At 37.6% G+C, this 19560-nt stretch overlaps 1 protein-coding gene across 1 annotated transcript in view; it reads right to left on the reverse strand.

The window, feature by feature from the left end:
• The window catches only part of XRN1 (5'-3' exoribonuclease 1), a 162173-nt gene that overhangs the window by 28915 nt on the left and 113698 nt on the right, over positions 1–19560 (reverse strand). Inside the window, exons 33-34 of the mRNA XM_006895115.1 lie at positions 10050–10158; positions 170–231 (exon numbers count right to left, since the gene is read on the reverse strand). Of these exons, the coding sequence (XP_006895177.1) occupies positions 170–231; positions 10050–10158 (171 nt within the window). The remainder of the gene's footprint in view (positions 1–169; positions 232–10049; positions 10159–19560) is intronic.

Here is a 19560-nt window from a genome sequence, read left to right on the forward strand (position 1 = left end):
GTCAAATCAGATCTGACTGGTACAGGAGGAGATTGTTCCTCCTTCTCCAGGAGAGCATCTGGTGGATTTGAACCGTGCACCTCTGGGATTGCAGTACACCTTCTTGCCACTAGGCCACCAGAGCTCGCCTAGAAAGGTTTTATAACTAAAAAATCACAAGTAAACTTACCTGCTTATTTGATATTTTCTGTGACTGACATTCATTTTTAGGGCTCTTACATTCTTCTTTAACTAGAGAAAAGACAATAGAAATTTTGGTAAATGCAATTTTGCCTCAAAGAATTAAATTTACCAAATAGTACCAAAGTACTGTGTTAACATTTTAGAAAAATCCAAGACAGTTATCTTGAATTTATAACCTAGGCGAGGTAAAGAAGACCTAAACAAGAGAAGGAAGAGAAGGTGGTATCTGAACTGGTCTTTGACAAATAAGAGGTTTCCAAAGTGTAGAGAGGGAGGCCGTAGCCAAAGAGCAAGGAATGTGTCTATAAACCTCTAAATAAATCATTTTAACGTTAATGTCATTACATTGTGGACATTAATTTCTACATTGTGCTCCTTAATTCAAAGAGAAGAAAAGAAAGAATATATGAACAAAGAATATGAAAATATCTGTACACATTTTACACAAAAATCTGTTATAATAATTTTCAGTATTTTCATAGTGTTAACATGCAAAAAAGTATTGGGTTGCTCTAAGGACCTTTAGAATCTTTCTCTTCCATAAAATAATGAGCAAACTGGCATAATTTGCGAGCACTGACTTATTCAGAACTATAGAAGTTAACTAATGGTGTGAAATAATCTGGGGGATTTTACCCAAAGAGGAAGAAAAAAAACTATCTGCAGAGGGATCAGGAAGCTCTGTGGTTATTTTTAACAAGTCCTAGTTTCTTTATTGACCTCTAAATCCAGAGTTATCTTATAAAACAACATTCTGCTTTCCTACAGACAACCAGCAGCCTAAGAACCTTCAGAAGCAGCAGAACAAGGCTATACAGCTCTCTCAAGTACATACAAATTTTATAAATGTTTGAAGCATTAACATCAATCTCTCACAAATTTTTCCAAAGCACAGAAGAGGGAGAAACATTTTCTAACTCATTTTAGGAGTGATTGTTACCCTGACACCAAAAATAAGATAAAGATATCCCCTAAAACAAAACTACACACCCATAACCCTTGTGAACATAGATGTAAAACTCTTCAACAAAATACTAGCAAATTGAAACCAGTAGCGTATAAAGAAAAATGAACATTAGACATTCCTCTAGGTCGTATATCCCTGGTGTACAAGTTTCTGTGCAGTGGTCACTTGTGGTTGCTGTGAGGCTGAACACTGCGACACTGATGTGTCAAATGCATTAATGATTGGTCACCCAATGTAGACAGAGAGTGGGGTGGAGCTCCCCGATTAAAACAAGCTTGGAAGGAGGAGTGGCATCCACTTCTGTAATATGTTGCCTATGGAAACCCTGTGAACCTAGAGAGAGAATGAAAGGCACCCAAGCGTTGAGGACTCTCCTTCATAGGGTTGCTATGAGTTGCTTGTGACTTGATGGCACTTAACAACAACAACCACCACCAAGAGCATATAAAATGATTACACACTATGAAGAAGGAGAGTTTAACTGAGGAACTCAAGGTTGGTTTAACATACAAAAATCAACCCATGTAAATATACCCTCATAGTAAAATAATGGAAAACAGCAATAGAAAAGCATTTGACAAAACTGAAAATCCTTTCATGATAAAAAAAAAAAATACTAAAAAAACTAGGAACAGAAAGGAATGCCCTTAAGCTGATCAATGGCATCTATGAAAAACCACAGCTAATTTCATACTTAGAGGTGAATGATTTGATGCTTAAATGTTTACATGGGAATAATTACAAGGATGTCCATTCCTACTTCCATTTAGCATAGCATTACAAGGTCTACCTGGGGCAATTAAACAATACAATGAACTAAAACATACTCAGAATAGGAAGAAATAAAATTATTTCTACTTTTAGAAAAAAAAGATTAGTATGGAAAAATTACTTGAACAAGCTGGCAGGATGTAAGAGCAACAAAGAAAAATCAGTGAAGTTGTTGATTCTAACAGATTAACAAGAAAAACTGAAGGAAATGGTTTCATTTACAACAGTATTAAAAAAAGATAAAATACTTAGGAAGAAATTTAACACAAAAATATAATAAAACATACATTAAAAACTTTTATATCACTCAAAGAGACATAAAAATGCCTACACAAATGGGAAGACATAGTTTTGGACTAAAGATTTAAAACTCTTTCAAGTGGTGATACTGCCAAAATTATTTACTGACTGACTATAATCCCTGTAAAAAATCCCAGCAGCCTTTTTTTCTGAAGCAGATAGGATGATCCTAAAATTCATGAAATTCAAGGGAACCATAACAGACTAAACATTCCAATTTCAAAACTTTACAGTACTGAAGACTGTGTGTTATTAGCATAATGACCTATAGAACAATGGAATGGTATTAAAAGCACTGAAATAAACCCTTACAACTGTGGTCAAAAATTTTTGACAAGAGTTTCACAGATATTCAGGTGGAAAGATCCATCATAAAAAAACAAAACAAAAACTCCTCTGAAAATGGAAGACACATCTAAATCTAAGAGCTAAATGAAAAAACTCTTAGAAAGCAGGAGTAAATCTTCAGGACTTCTGATTAAGAAATAGTTTCTCAGCTATGACATCTAAAGCAAAAGACAAAGGAAAAAAAAATTAGACATTGTCTAAGAAGGAGCTGACAATGGTACATGGGGGCCCAGGGGTATGAATGTCTCTCTGAAAGGGTCAGAAGGAAGGAGAATAGCCCAGCCTTTCACTGTCCCAAAGAAGAGCAGATAAAGAGCTCGCAGCCCAGCCCCATGGTGCCTCTAGAGGCACCAGCAGCAAGAGGTTCGTTTATTCATTGTTGATTCACAGACTTACATGGTACCAAGAATGGGGTTTATTAGGGAAGTAATTTAGAGAGTTGGAGAGGTAAAGAATATCACTCAATGCTAACCTAAGTTTTAGCCCTGCAGCCCCAAGGCACAATTCCTTAATTAGCACAGCCTCTGGTGTCACTTCAGCAACACAAAATAAAGAAGCCGCCTCTGGTTTCTCCAATCACCCAGGAAAGTTTGCCTCAGAGCAGTTATAACTCAGCTTCTCCCTCAGCATACAGTGAGAACAGCAAAATCTTTAACTGTAGCAAGCACAAATGCAAGAAGCCTCAGGTCACACATTGCCACAGTTTCTCCATAGCAACACCAAGTCTCTCCACCAACATCACCAGGGTCTTGAGGCAGTCTCCCTCAAGTCTTGCTGCTCTGTGTGGGAAGCACTCTCTTATCCTAATTCCACAGGTGTGGATGATTTGCAAGACCATGTGTCTTCAATTAAGGTAGCTAGAGACCAGAGAGAGCTAACGGTAATGGTTAAAAGAAATGAACAGCAAATGTGACAGCCATCATCAAAATTAAAATACTTTGTGATTCAAGAACTAATACTAATGACTGAGAAGCATATTAAGAGATGCTAAGATTATTAGTAATTAATTATGGCGAATCAAAACAATGAGTCCATTTCATACCTATTATGTTGGGTATAGCATGCAAGTATGATATAACTTTCCAATGAATAGTCCCCCTTTCAAGCAACATATCATGTTTGGAAAGGTGTAAGGTCAGAGAAAGAGAGGAAGACCCTTAATAAGATGGACTGACACGGTGGTTGCAACAACGGCTTAGGTGTGTCAGAGATGAGGAGGATGGCATAGGACAGGACCGGGTTCAGGTCTGTTGTTCATAAGGTTGCTATGAGTTGTAGTCATCTTGGCAGCATCTAACAAAAACATGTTGGGCCAAATAACAGAAAAAAATGAAAAAAGAAAAACAACTGTTAGCATCATTATTAAGCGCTGTTGCATTAACCATGATCAACCCTATGAACAACAGATAGAAACCTTGCACTATGATACGCCATTGTCAGGATCTCCATCAAGCTTACGACCATGGATGCAGTGACTGTACTAATCCATCTCTTTGTCGTCCTTCCACTCTTGGGCTGGTTCTCCACCCTTCCTAGCATGGTATCTTTTACCACGGACAGGCTCCTCCTAAACCATGCCCAAAGTATGCGAGACAGTGTCTCACCATCCTGGCTTCTCAGAGGCACTCTGTTTGCACTTCCTTTAAGACAGATGTGTTTGTTCTTTTGGCAGTCTGTGGAATAGTCAATACTCTGCCCCAGTGCCACGTTCAAAGGCTTCAATTCTGTTATTCTTATTCATTGTCCTATTTTTGCATGCATAGGAAGCAGTGGCAAAGACCATGACTCAGACTGTTGTTTACCTTCAAGTTGAGCACGACTCAGAGCAACCCTATGAAAAAAAGGCCTGAAGCCTTACTAGAACTGTCGACATTTATAAAGATTCATAGAGTTTCCAAAGGCATGTTGTTTACGAAGTGGATGCCACTAGGGATAGTACATCTGAACAAGTTTGACATAGATTAGGTACATCTTAATCTTTAAACTAGCCTTGCAGTTTGGAGAGGTTTATGAGAGCTGATTTCTCCAACTCAGCATGTCTTTTAATTTCTTGACTGATGCATCCATGAGAGTTAATAGTCGATTCAAGTAAAATGAAATCACTGACAAATTCCACCTTTTCTCCAACTGTCATGATTTTGTTTGCTGATTCAGGAGTAAGAATTTTTCTTTTCTTGATATTGAGCTGTAACCCCTATTGAAGGCTTTGATCTTCTGCAGTAAGGACTTTAAGTCATCTTCACCTACAGCAAGCAAGATTGAGTTATCTGCAAAATGCAGCATTCCTCCAATCCAGATGCCACATTCTTCTTCATATAGTCCAATTTCTTGAATGATTTGCTCAGCATATGGAGTGAATCGGTATGGAGAAATGATATACCCTGACACACATCTTTTCTGGTTTTAAACCATGCTATGTACCCTTTTTCTGTTTTTCATCTATGCAGAGGTTTCACATGAGCACAATTAAGTGTTCTGAGATTTCCATTCTTCTTTTTTTTAGATTTCCATTCTTCTCAGTATTAACCATCATTTGTTATGAGCTACACAATCAAGAGCATCTTGAGAACATCTACATGATGTTCTCTGAGAAGGCAGTTCTGCCCCTTTCACATTGTGAATGTCTTCCAACTCAAGGAGCTCATCCACTGGCACTATATTCAACAGTGTCCTTCCATTATTCACAGGTTTTTTTAAAGGCCTGTTATTTCAGAAGTAGTTTGTCAGTCTTGCTTTTAAGTGTGGAAGCTCCACTTAAATCTGTCCACCACTGGTGACCCATTCGTATTTGAAATACTAGTGGCACAGCTCCCAGCATCCCAGCAACAAGGACAGTAAACTGTAAACCACAATACAGCAAACTGACAGACAAGTAGTGGAGTGTTGGTGAGAATGTGGAAAACCTGAAAATTTAAAGTATCACTCACTTACTCGCTACTGTGAAGGAAATTGCCTGTCTTTCTCCCTCAGAGCTGATGGTGGATTTGAACCACTAGAGGAGCCACTTTTGGGTCAGCAGTGCAATTCTTTATGGACGATGCTACTAGGGCTCCCTCAGTAAGTATATATTTACATAAAAAATTTAGACATGAGCATTCAGAGGTATTTATTATAGTCTAAAAGTAGAAACAACCTAAATGATCATTAACTTATGAATAGATACACAAAATGCAGTAGTATATATTATTTTCAGAGAATGGAATATTCTTAAGTATAAAAGATTGTAACATGGATGAACTTTGAAAATATTATGCCAAGTAAAAAGAGGCAATAAAACAAGGCAGCATATCAAGAGACCACATTTTAGATAATATGTCTAGAACTGGCAAACCCAATGGGACAGAACGCAGCCTGCTGCTAAACTTGTTGTTAGGTGCTGCTCAGATGACGATGACTCGTAGCAACCTTCTGAATAATGAGTCTAAACCCTGTCCTATTATGTGCCATCCTTAACAACTCTGACACTCTTGGGCCTGCTGATGTAGTCACTGTCAATCCATCTTGTAGAGGGTCTTCCTCTGCTTCACTGACCTTTCCTAGCATGAGGCCTCTGCCAAAAACTGACCTTCCTAATAACACATCCAAAGTGTATGAGAGGTATTGATAATAGTCTAAAAGTAGAAACAACCTAAATTATTAACTTATGAATGGATACACAAAATTTTATATATATATGTGTGTGTGTGTGTGTGTGTGTGTGTGTGTGTGTGTGTGTGTGTATAGAGTATAAGATGGTATTCACCACCCTTGCCTAAAAGGAGCATTCTCGTTGCACTTTTGTGGAGACATATTTACTTGTTCTTCTGTCAGTCAATGGGATATTCCATTTTCTACAAAACTACAACTCAAAGGCATCGATTCATTTTTCTGTCATCCTTCTTCATTGTCCAACTAAGCAGACTGTTGTTATGTACTGTGTGACCTTCCAGCGAGTTTTCAGAGGCATAAAATTGCACAGGGGGAGACTGCCCACCTTTGTACACTGAGCAGTTAGTGGATTCAGACTGTGCATCTTTGAGTTGGCAGCACAAATTGTTACCACTAAGTAATCAGAGATGGTTGTGTGCTGTCAAGTTGCAAATGACTCATAGCTGACCCTCCAGCAGGTTTTATGAGGAAGTAAATAGTACAGGAAGAGACTGTCCATTCTTCAGGAGCAGCTGGTGGATTTGAACTATGTGCCTTTGGGATCACAGTGCAGCTTCTTACCAGTAGGGTGTCAATTGTGAGGGCAAAAAAGGAAATAGGAAGGAAAACAGACAGGGGTTTATTTTAGGATGATGAAAATATTCTAGAATTAGATAGTGGCAAAAGTATAAAAAGCTATTGAATTGTCCACTTTAAAAAGCTAAAAGGAGATTCATATTTGTTCCTATTCCCCAAAAAGGAGATCTGACAGATGTGGAAATTATTGTATAATATTACATGCAAGCAAAATCTTGCTGAAGAGTATTATAAAATAGCCAGAATAGTGTAACAACAGAGAACTGCCACAAATTCAAGTTGGATTCAGAAGATACAAGGCATAAGGGATAACACTGCTGACATCAGAAGGGTCTTGGCTGAAAGCAGAGAATACCAGAAGGACGTTTATTTGGTTTTGATTATGGAAAGGCATTTAACTATATGTTGTTGTTATGTGCCGTCGAGTCATTTGCGACTCACAGTGATCCTATGTACAACAGCCCTAAACCCTACTCTATCCTGTGCCAATTGCACTGCCTCTGACATACCCATCCATCTCATAGAGGGTCTTCCCCTCTTGCGCCGTCCCTCCAGCCTCCCAAGCATGACGTCCCTCTCCAAGGACCTGTCCCTCCTTGCAACATGTCCAAAGTATGTCAGCTGAAGCCCCAGAATCCTTACCTCCAAGGAGTAGCTTGGTTTAACCCTCTCCAGAATGAATCTGTGTTTTCCTAGCAGTCCATGGTACCCTCAATACTCTTCTCCAGCACCACAGCTCAAAGGCATCAATTCTCCTTCTATCCTCCCTAGTCATTGTCCAACTCTCTGATGCATAACAAGTGATTGCAAAGACCATGGCCTGTCTTGGGCACACCTTAGTCTCCAGAGAGACACCATTGCTCTTCAGTACTTTAGAGAGGTCATTAATAGCAGACTTTCCCATTGCAATACGTTTTTTGATTTCCTGATGCTGGTGCCAAGAATGTTGACCTTGGAACCGAGGAAACTGAAGCTGTGAACAATCTCAATCTCTTCGCCATCCATCCTGATGCTACCAATTGGTCCACTGCTGAGAATCTTTGTCTTCTTGACATTGAGCCTCAGTCCATACTGAAGGCTGCAGTTCTTGACCCTCCACAGCAAGTGCATGAGGTCCTCCTCGGTTTCAGCAAGCAGGGTTGTGTCATCTGCATAACGCAGATTGTTAATAGATCTTCCACCAATCCTGATCCCACAATTCTCCTCATAGAGCCCAGCCTCCTGGATAATCTGCCTGCAAACAGGTTGAAAAGGTATGGAGACAGGACACATCCCTGGCGTACACCCTTCCCAATTTTGAACCATGCAGTGTTACTCTGCTCTGCTCTGACAACTCCCTCTTGGTCCAAGTTTAGGTTTCACATTAGCACGATTAAATGTTCTGGGATTCCCATTCTTCTCAGAGTCAGCCACAGTTTGTTATGATCCACACAGTCAAATGCCTTTGCATTATCAATGAAACACAGATAGACATTCTTCTGGTATTCCCTGCTTTCAGCTAAGATCCATCTCACATCAGCTACAATATCCCTAGCACCACGACCCTTTCTAAACCCAGCCTGGACTTCTGGCAGTTCTCTGCTGATGTGCTGCTCCAGTCGTTTTTGGATAATCTTCAGTAGAATCTTGCTTGCATGTGAAATCAATGATATCGTTCTGTAGTTTCCACACTCAGTTGGGTCACCCTTCTTTGGAATAGGAACAAATATAGATCTCTTCCAGTCAGTTGGCCAAGTGGTTGTTCTCCAGATTTCTTGGCACAACTTGGTGAGCACATCCAGGGCAGAATCTGTTAGCTGAATACGTCAATTAGTATATCATCTATTCCTGGGGCCTTATTTTTTGCTATTTCCTTCAAAGTAGCTTCAACTTCTTCCTTCATCACCATAGGCTCTTGCTCATATGTTAGTTCATTAAATTCTTCTGTGTCTGCCAATTCCTTTTGATACAATGACTCAGTATATTCCTTTGACTATATGGGTCATAAAAAATATATAGGAAACAATGAGAAAAATGTGAATCCTAGAGTACTTAATTTTGCCCATGAGAAACTTTTACACAGATCAAGAAGAAGTAGCTTGAACAGAAGAAAGGAACATGGTGTGGTTTGAAATTAGATAAGATGTACATTAGGGTTGTATCCTTGCCCCATATGTATTCAATATGTACACTGAACAAATAATCTGAGAAGCTGGACTATCAAGATTGAAGGAAGACTGTTCAACAACCTTCATTATGCAGATGATACAAACTTGCCTGTAGAAAGTAAAGAACACTTGAAGGACTTGGCACAAAATATCAATGACGATTACATCTCAACATGAAGAGAACAAAAATCTACACTACTTGTTCTAAAGATAACATCATAACAGATGGAAAAAAAGAGTAAAGCTGTCAAGGATTTAATTTTACTTGGATCCACAATCAACATCCATGGTAACAGCAGTCAAGAAATCAAAAGAAAGGCTGTACTGAGAAAATCTGCTGTCAAGTATCTCTCTAAAGTGCTAAGAGCAAGGCTGTCAGTTTAAAGACCTAATGCACAGTCTTTTCAATTGCTTCCTATGCATCTAAAAGCTGGAAAATGAGTAAGGATGACAAAAAGAAACAATGCCTTTGAATTGTGGTTTTGGTTGAAGAGTATTAAATATACCATGGACTGCCAAAATAACAAATAAATCTGTCTTGGAGGCAAGGATGGAGAAACTTTGTTTCACTTATTTTGGACATATTCTCTGAAGGAACCAGTACTTTGAGAGAGACGCTATGCCCGGAATGGTGGAAGGTCAGTGAAAGAAAGGAGGACTCAACAAGATGGACTGACACAGTGACTATTACAATGGGCCTGAGCCTGACAGACCACAAGGATGCTGCAGAACAGGACAAGGTTCTCATTTGTTGTTCATAGGGTCGCTAAGAGTTTGTGTGGACTTGATGGCATTTAACAACAATGAACTAAAAACCCTAAACTCACTGTTGTCAAGTTGGAACCAACTCTTGTTGACCCTCTCCTGGGTTTCCAAAGCCATAAACTGCATGAGAAGAGATTATCCATCTTTTTCCCACAGAGTTGCTGGTGGATTTGAATTGTCAGAGAAAGAGGTGGCCTTTGAGCTAGCAGCCTAATTGAAGGACTATGTATGTGAATGATATCTCATTAATAAATGCAATTTTTAAAAAACCCACCAAAAAACCCTCCCATAACCCCACAAGAACAATTAACACTACCAACATACTTGTCTAAATGAAAACTTACATTTTCTGTGAGGGTCATGTTTTCTTTGATGAGCTTTAATACTGTTGTCATTAACGTCAGACTTAGGATGCTGAGTTGCTTGACTTGTTTCTTGAGGAAGAACTTTACCCTAAATATTGAAATTGGTATAAATGAAATAAAACCTTAATAATGACTTATTTTCCTCAAATTTTGGTAAAAATGAATATTTTATAAAAATTATATAACTTCGGGGAAAAATAATAAGCAATACAGAAAAGGGAATTTTAAAAAAATTCCTCAGATCTCATCACCCAGAAAGAACCATTAGGAACATAACAACTATCAATCACTCCAGACATTTCTCAATACATGAATTAAACAGCAGGGTAGAAACAGAGATAATTTTACACATGTGTTATTTTCAATACAAAGTATTAAATTTCATTTTGGTTTGAGTTAACAAGTGTAGATGCTAAGTAAAATAAAATTCACTGCTGTGGGATGGGAACTGACTCTGACTGAACCGCCCATGGGATTCTGAGGCTGTAAAGTGTGCGGGAGAAGACTGCTCATCACTCTCCTGAGGGCCGCTGGTGGATCTGAGCTCTCAGAGAGGCATGGGCTTTGATTTTACAGCACAACTCCCTACAGATAGAGCCACAAAGTAAAATAGAAGAAAATAATAAGCTTTAGACAAACACCTTTTCCACAAAAGAAATATACCTCTATACTAACTGAAAAAGAATTCTCTACCAAGGGAGCTCTGGTGGTCAGGTGGCAAGAAGCTGTGCCATAATCCCAAAGACACGTGGCTCGAATCCACCAGATGCTTCACTGGAGAAGGAGGAGCCATCTCCTCCTGTGCCAGTCTGATCTGATTCAATGGCACACAACAAACAAAGAATTTTTTTTAAAAAAGAAAGAATTCTACCTCTGCTATGGTGGTGGGGAAGTAAGTGGGGGGCTATAAAAGCATAAGGGTGAACTTGTGCAAGGTTAGGAATGAATAGCTACCCATTATTTCTAGTATTCTCACTACTAGCTCATATTTTATAATTTCCTTTAAAAAGTTATTAAAATTCATCATTTCTGACACAGCTATGAAATTGATTATTAATAGCCATTCACATTTATTTCGACTTTTCACCAAGTCATTTTAATAAATACTCATGTTGTCAAAGTTTTTACACAATGAATAGACTTACACTACCAGACAGTAAAAATGATTACAAAGTAACTATAATTGAGACAGTGAAAAGTGTGAATGGAATTAAATTTCATATAAAGATCTTATCAAATTCTTTTATTTTTGATAGAGAAGAGGAAAACTGAAGGCAAAAATAAAACAAGGCAACTGAAATGTCAAAAACCCCAACAGAAACAGAGACATAGACTATTTCACAGAAATCAATACGTTCACAATTTTACTTTGGGCTGGCCCCATTTACTATTCTCTGGAAACAGACAAAACACGGAGGATTCACGTACGTCATGTTGTAGTTGGTTTAGCCATGACGTGAACAGTTGTGATGCAGGAGTGTGAAAGATGTGGGAAGGGCTCAAATATTTCTATCAGCATTGCACCATTGCTATCTGGACTGTGGACGACGACAATGCATTTGGGGGCTTAGGGACATGAAGGAAGGGACCGGCACCATCAGGATCAAATGAATGGTAGAAAATTATTCTGAGCCAGTCCCTTCAGGATGTGTGTTATATCCATTATCTTGTGTATAGTGTGAGACGTGGATCTTGTTTCCGTTTTTTTTTTTTTTTTGCAAAACAATTGAAAAACATTTATTATACTGAGATGTGTACATCCCACTGTTAAAAAAAAAAAGTAGCAAATTTGCTGGTACTATAATTTAACCTGTTTCACTGGGATAGACTCATGTTCAATACTTTTCAGTACAATTTCCAATTTGATGAGCTTTTAGTTAACTTGTTTCAGTTTTCTACAAGCAAATGTCCAGTTTTGGCAGCATCATTTGCTAAAAGAGGCTGTCATGTCCCCATTTAATCAATTTTATTACCTTGTCAAATATCGGCTGACCATAGGTGATTTCTATATTTTCTATTTTATTCCATTGATCTACATTTCTGTTGTTATACCTATACGATGCTGCTTTAATTACTACAGCTGTGTGAAGTAGGTTTTGAGATTAGGAAGTGCGATGCCTCCAACTTCTGAAGAGCTTAGAATTCTGGGTCAATTTCCTGTCCAAGCAAAACTGGACATTGCCTTTTCAATCTCTTTGTAGAATGAATTTGAGATCTGTATTGTGATTGCATTGAACTATTGTAGATTGTTTTTGTAGGACTGGTTTTTCTGTCTCTAATCAGGTTTATCTCAAGTAGTTAATCTTGTGGTTTAAAACTGTAAATGGTAGTTTTCCTTGTTTCCTTTTCCATGTTTTCGTTGTTGATGTAGAGAAATCTCAGACTTTTATATACTGATCTTGTATCCTGTCCCTTTACTAAATTGGTATACTAGATATAACAGGGTTTTTTTTCTGTTGAGTCTTTGGGATTTTCTATGGATGGCATCATGTCATCTGTATATAGTAACAGTTTTGCAACCTCTTTGCAAATCTGGATGCCTCTTATTTCCTTCTCTTGCCTTACTGAGCTCCCTAGAACTTCCAATACAATATTTAATAGGTGTGGGGATAGCAGGCAGCCTTACACAGTCCCTCATCACTAGGGGATTTTTTGATCTCTCTGTGGAAAATGATGTTGACTATTGGTTTTATGTATAGACTTTTCACTATGTTAAGGAAATTCTCCTTTATTCCAATTTTGCTGAGTATTTTAATCAGGAATGGGTGCTGAAATATGTTGAAGGTCTTTTCTATATCAACAGAACATGTATGTGGTTCTTGTTCTTTGCTTTGTTAATGATTGTTTTTCTTATGTTGAATCATCCTGCAGTCCTGTTATAAACCCTAGTTAATCGTACCAGTAGTTCTTGATCGTATAGTACTTCTTGAAATATCTTATTGTTGGTCAACTTTTGGTTTTCTGGTACAGTGATTGGGTGTAGTCTATTTTCTTTCGATGCTTCCTGGATCATTCAAGATTTTGCCCATAGAATCTCCCAGTATTGCAAGTGAAAGCTTGAATTTATTCTTCAATTCTTTCAGCTTAACAAATGCTGAGTTTTTTTTCTTTTTATTCTCCAAGTCCAGCTCTTTGCACATTCTTTGCTGTGTCTTCTCTAGCTGCCCTTTGAAATCTTCTGTTCAGCTCTTTTATTTTAGCATCTCTTCCCATTATTTTGGCTTCTCAACACTCTAGTGAGATTTTCAGATATGTTCTGATATCCAACAAGGTTTTTTTTCCCTCTCCTCTGTCTCTGTAATGATCTTTTGCTCTCTTCAGAGATTATAACCTGGAAGTTATCCCATAACTCATCAGAGGTTTGATCACTGGCATTCAGTGCTTCAAGCCTACTATCAAGATGATTTTAAAATTCAGGTGGGATAGACTCAAGGTTTATATTTTGTTTCTCATGGGCTTGTTTTAATTTTCTTCAGCCTCAATCCCAAGTCAGCACCTGGCTTCATTTTTACGGCTGATATTGAGCTTCTCCAGTGATTCCTTCCACATAGGCAGTCAATCTGAAATCTATGGAGTCCATCAGATGAGATCCAAGTATAAAGTCACTTTTTGTGTGGTGTTTTTTTTTTTAAAAAAGCACAACATTTATCTGTCAGTTTGTCTTATTAGGGGAACGATGTGCATATTGCTAATTATTTAATAGCTAAGTATCGATATTCTTGCTTGATTTTCATTGTTCTTACTAATACAGCACTCATCTGTCAGTTTGCTGTACTGAGGTTAACTTGTGGGTTTCTGTGATGCTGAAAGCTATGCTATTGGTGTGTCAAATGCCACAAGGGTCATCGTTGTAGAAAGGTTTCAGTAGAGCTCCCAAAATAAGAAAGATTAGAAAGCAGGACTGGCCACCCATTTCAAAAACAGCAGACCTCTGGAAACCCTACAGACAATAGAGGGACATGGAGAGTTACATGATTAAGAGAGTCAAGACTAGAAGTCAATCAGAACCAGGAAAAACAGCTGGAAACATACTTTAATAGTTAGGACATGAATGTATGAAGTATGAATGTTGGAAAACTAGAAGTTGTGAAAAATGCAATGGAATGCATGAATATTGACATTCAAGGCATTACTGAGATAGGATGAAAAATTGAGGAATAGTGTATTCATAGTTAAAAAGACAATTTCAAGTTTTATCCTGAAGTACAATGTTGTGAGAGGATATTATCCATATGTATACAAGGAAGATCTGTTAATATGACAATTATTCAAATATACACACTAACAACCAAAGCCAAAGAGGAGAAAATTGAATATTTTTTATGAAATTTTACAAGCTGAAATTGACTAAACATGCAGAAGGCAGATGGAAAGTAGAGACTTGGTGATCAAAATGGGGCTGGAAATAGAATTTCCTGCGTTCAACAAGTTGTACGTCCTAGCATTTAAAGGGGAGAAAACACTGGTGTGAATGAGTATTCATACTATAAAATGAGAGCAGAGAGAGCTGAGAAAAAATAGCAAGGTTTTGAGTTCTACCTTAAGGCGAAAGGGTGATGCCATGACTAGCAGAACCTGACGTAGGTTATGACAAAAGAGTGACTGCTCTTATTTACTAAACACTTCATCTAATTATGACATAGAGGCAACCAAGATGACAGGGTCTTTAGAAAGGATTAAGTATGAAGTAGGACATGAGAAAGACTATAGAAGAAACATAAAAAATAGGAAGAAGAGAAAAGAAATTAGTTTAGGCCTGAGATAATAATTAAGGTCTAGTTACTATGAAGTGAGAAGGAGTAGAAAGATTTGAGGTCTCATTGTAAGGGAGTGGGGGTGGGAAGGAAAAAGCATAAAAAGTTACTCCAAGAAATTATGGTATATTCACATGACGGAATACACAGAGGAGCAATGCTTTTGTAAATTACTACCTTACTTGGGAGGAACTGAAGAGCATTATGTTAGGTGAACTAATTCAGTCTCATAATGACAAATATAGTATAAGACCATTATTGTAGAATGTGTATGTGGATCCAGTGGGGGAAGGGGGAAAAGAGGGGTGAGGATGGGCTGGATGAGGGGGTAGTTAATCATAGGGTTGCACAATTTGATGGATGGATGGAGGGAGGGAGGGATGGATGGGTAAAGGAAATGGGAAAGATCCTGTGTGAAAAACAATGTATACAAATTCTGTAAGTAAACCAGTCTAAAATAGTTACTCTAAGCTTTCTAGATGATTTACCTGCAGAAAAGGTATGATCAACAGAAATAGATAACAGGAAAAGCTTTAAGTGAATTCTGAAATATCTTTAGGTTGAGGTGAGGCTGGGACATCCAGCTATATCTGTGCTCTAGAAAGCCAGAGATACTGAAATAGCTCTTGATTGAGAATCTGGAACCAGAGATACAGTGTGATAATTAGGAAAGAGCTGAAGTCACAAGTCAAGAAAAAAGGAAAAAAAGGGAAACACAACTAAACACAGGTTGTATTTTAAGGAATAGTCTTCAGTGAAAGGTTAGAAGAGGAGAAGTTTACAGAAATTTTCACAAGACGGGAATCAAAATAATATTTTCTATCAGAGCGGAAGTTGCTGCCTTCAGTTTCTCTTCTCCTCTTGTCTCTTAAACCCCTTACGTTTAAGTCTATTATTTTCATCACTCTTGAAAAATGCTATGGTAAAGATTTCCAATGACATTTATGTATTGAACCTTATGACCTTTCTCATTCTCATCTTAACTGATTTAGCAATAGCATTTGTCACAGTTCTTTGTTAGTTTCACCTACATTTTTTGGCTCTTTAAAGATGCAAAGTTCTAAGGCTAGGCATTGGGCGTCTTCTCTGTCTACATCTATTTCCTTGGCTTTACAGAATATGAAAATAAAAAAGTACAAACTTGAATTCCTGAAGTTCACCTACAAACCTACTTGGCTTGAAATCTCCATTTCAGTTAACCGAGACTGGAAGAGTCAGATCCTTTACACACTTCACTGCTTCTTTGATGCTCATGTTCAATTCATAAGCTACTGGAATAACTTTTCTAAAATACTGAAAGTTGTTCTCTTCTCACAAACTTCAACTACTCTGGATCTAATCAATAACTCTCATTCTGCTCAGTCCACTAGCCATTTAACTAATTTCTGTTTCTATCTTGGCTCCTGTTAAAATGTCAGATCATGCCACTCTCTTCTCAAAATCCCCATTAACAAATTAAAAATTTTATTTTAAAATAAAAGAAAATTAAAAAAAAAAAAACAAAACACCACCCTCCTCTCATTTATTCCTCATCTGATTTAGAGTAGAGACCAAAGTCCACATCATAGTGTAGAAAGTCCTACATTGCACAGATGTATTATGGCTTTAATTTTATTCTGCTTACTCTAGGGCACACTTGTGGTTTACTGAGTAAGGAGTTATTTTGCCAACGTAAAGGTATGTGGTTAGAATCTACTAGTTGATCTACAGGAGAAAGATGGGCAATTTCTTGCCATGTGACTTACTGCCTCTGAAAACCAGCTGGAGGGTCAGCTAAAAGCCAGTTTTGACTTGATGGCATATAACAACAACTGATTACGCTAAATCTTTAGCTACAATAGTTTCTTTTCTTTTCTTTGATAATGCCACCCATTACCCCTTAATAGAACCTCTGAATTTATCTTTACTACTCTCGCTTCGAATAGGGGGCCACATAGCTTACTTTTTGTTTCACTCAAATCTTTGCTTACTGTCACCTGATAATTTCATTAAAAACTGTAACTTAGATGCCACGGCATCAGCAGGCATGGATGGCTATTATTAATTAAGAAGAAACTGAATATGCACCACCTTAAAAAAAGAGTAAACTACTGAGTTGGGAGCAACTCAGACATGTACTGATGGAATTGGAGTGAGGTAGTTTAGGGATCACTGCTGTTTGGATGCATAATGTAAAACCCCTTAAGCTCAAGCAGAAGGGAGTGAGACAGCTGGAGCTCGAGTGAGGAGGAAGAACTGGTTCTCGAAGGAAAAACCAAGGCTTCCTGGTTTTCCGTTCAGATCCCTGTGTGTAGCTGCACATGGGACCACCCAGTGTGCATCTTCCACTCTGCCTTGCTTCTCCTCACGTCCAGTTAAATAACTGCCTTTAGCTCAGAGTGCCTTGGACTGGCCTACCTGCAACAGGTGTCTTACAGAAGAGTCTGCTTTCACAGGCCTTTTCTCTCACGAACTGAAGCAAATTTTCCCTTGGGTCAGAAGTTTAGAGAGAAACAAAGACAGGGTAAATGCCCCACCCTCTTCTGGAGCAGTGACTTCAGCTCAAGAACCTGTTATTGTCTTAGGCATGAAAAACTCTACCACAACAATGTCATGTAAGAAGCAGGCTACCTCACAAGCCCAAAGCAAGATGTCACCCCTCAATGATTTAGTATCATGAAATTTCCTGAATCCAGAAAATCTAATGGAACTTTCTGACAGAGAATTTAAAAGAACAATGATTGAATATTTTCAATATGAAAAGCAAAACTGAAGAATTACAGGACACTGCAAGCAAAAACCAGGAGGAGCTTAAAAAAACACACACCAAAGTAGATAAAGCAAACAAGGCATCAGAGGCTCAGGAAAAACAAGAAATTACAATCTAAAATATGATGTCTAATGTTTCAGATGTTGTCAACATGATGGAAGGACACAGAACAGAGTTGAAGAAATGGAACATAGAAACAGTGAAATAGAAAACAGATTTATCACCACTTATCTACTAGAATAGAAAGTAGAATCAAAAAGGAAAGAAAAAGTAGAAAATCTAAGAATAATGTGGGACACCATCAAGAGAAATAACATGCACTTAATTGGAATCACAGAACAGGTAGAAGCAAGTAAAGGGACTAAAAATGTTGTAGAACAATTTCTACAAGAAATTTTCTAGGCATAATGAAGAATGAGAGAATATATATACCAAGAAACTGAGAGAACACCATATTGAACAGACCTCCAAAAGAAAAACAACAAGACATATCATAGTCAGATTTGGCAGAACAAAAGATAAGGACAAAATTTTGAAAACAGCAAGGGAGAAATAAAAAGTATCCTATAAGGGAGAGCAAATAAGATTAGATGCCAATTTCTCATCAGAAAACATGCAAGTAAGAAGACAGTGGGAGGACATATATCAAACACTCAAAGAACACAACTTTCAACCAAGAAAATTGTACCCAGAAAATTATCTGTCAAACAGGAGAGATGGAGATATTTCCAGAAAAAAAGAACCTGAGGGAATTTGTGAAAACAAGACCACTGTTGCAGGAAACACTGAGGGATGTCCATCTTATAGAGGTACCCACAGAAAGCAGGAGGACCAAAGTAACAAGCAACAACACCAAAAAGAACTAAACAAAATGACAGCAATGAAACCATTCCTCTCAATAATCACATTGAATGTGAACGGTTAAATGCACCACTGAAGAGAAAATGAGTGGCAGATTGGATAAAAACTAAAATCCATCAATATGCTATCTAAAAGAGACAGACTTGAAAAGTGAAGATAAAGACTAAAAGTAAAAGAGTGGGGAAAAAATATACCAAGAAAATGGCAACCAGAAAAAAAAGCAGGAGTAGTGATACTAATCTGTGATAAAATAAATTTTAAAGCAAAAACCATTATAAAGGACAAGAAAGGTAACTACATAATGATTAATGGGTCACTAGAACAAAAAGACATCATCATCATCATCATCATTACCTATGCACCAAATGATAGAGCTGCATAATTATAAAACAAACATTATTAACAAAATTGAAAAAGGAAATAACACCACTATAGTAGTTGTAGACTTTAATACACCACTCTCAAGAAATGATAAACTACCAGATCAACAAAGACAGTAAAGAATTAAACCACACAATAAAACAACTTGAATTCATAGATATTTATAGGCTAATGCACGCCAAAAAAATCACAGTATACCTTCTTCTGGAATGTACATGAAACATTCTCAAGAAATCACATTTTAGGTCACAAGGCAAGCATCAATAAATTAAAAAACACAGAAATAATACAAAGCATCTTCTCAGACTACAGTGTTACAAAATCAGAAATTAATAAGATGATAAAGGAGAAAAAGCTGAACAACACCCAGCTTGAAGATAAGTGAATACTAGAAGAAATAAAAAATGAAATTAAACAGTCTTGAAACAAATGACAATGAAAACACAACTACTAACACCACTGGGAAAAACCCAAAGCAGTAATAAGAGGTCAATTTATAGTAATAAGCAAACATAACAAAAGGCAGAAAAAAATGACCACTGACTCTCTAACCCAGTGTCTCCAACAAATTGAAAAAGAACAGCAAGAAGAACAACACCCGCTAAAAAACCCTGAAATGATAAAAATTAGGGCACAAATAAGTGAAGTAGAAACCTCTGGGAAGCAGCCAAAGCAGTAATCAGAGGTCAACTTATAGCAATAAGCAAACACATCAAAAGACAGGAAAAACAGACTATTGACTCTC

Source organism: Elephantulus edwardii, unplaced genomic scaffold (assembly GCF_000299155.1).
Source record: "Elephantulus edwardii isolate Elephantulus edwardi_28Jun2011 unplaced genomic scaffold, EleEdw1.0 scaffold00158, whole genome shotgun sequence".
In the NCBI taxonomy this organism is placed as follows: Eukaryota; Metazoa; Chordata; class Mammalia; order Macroscelidea; family Macroscelididae; genus Elephantulus; species Elephantulus edwardii.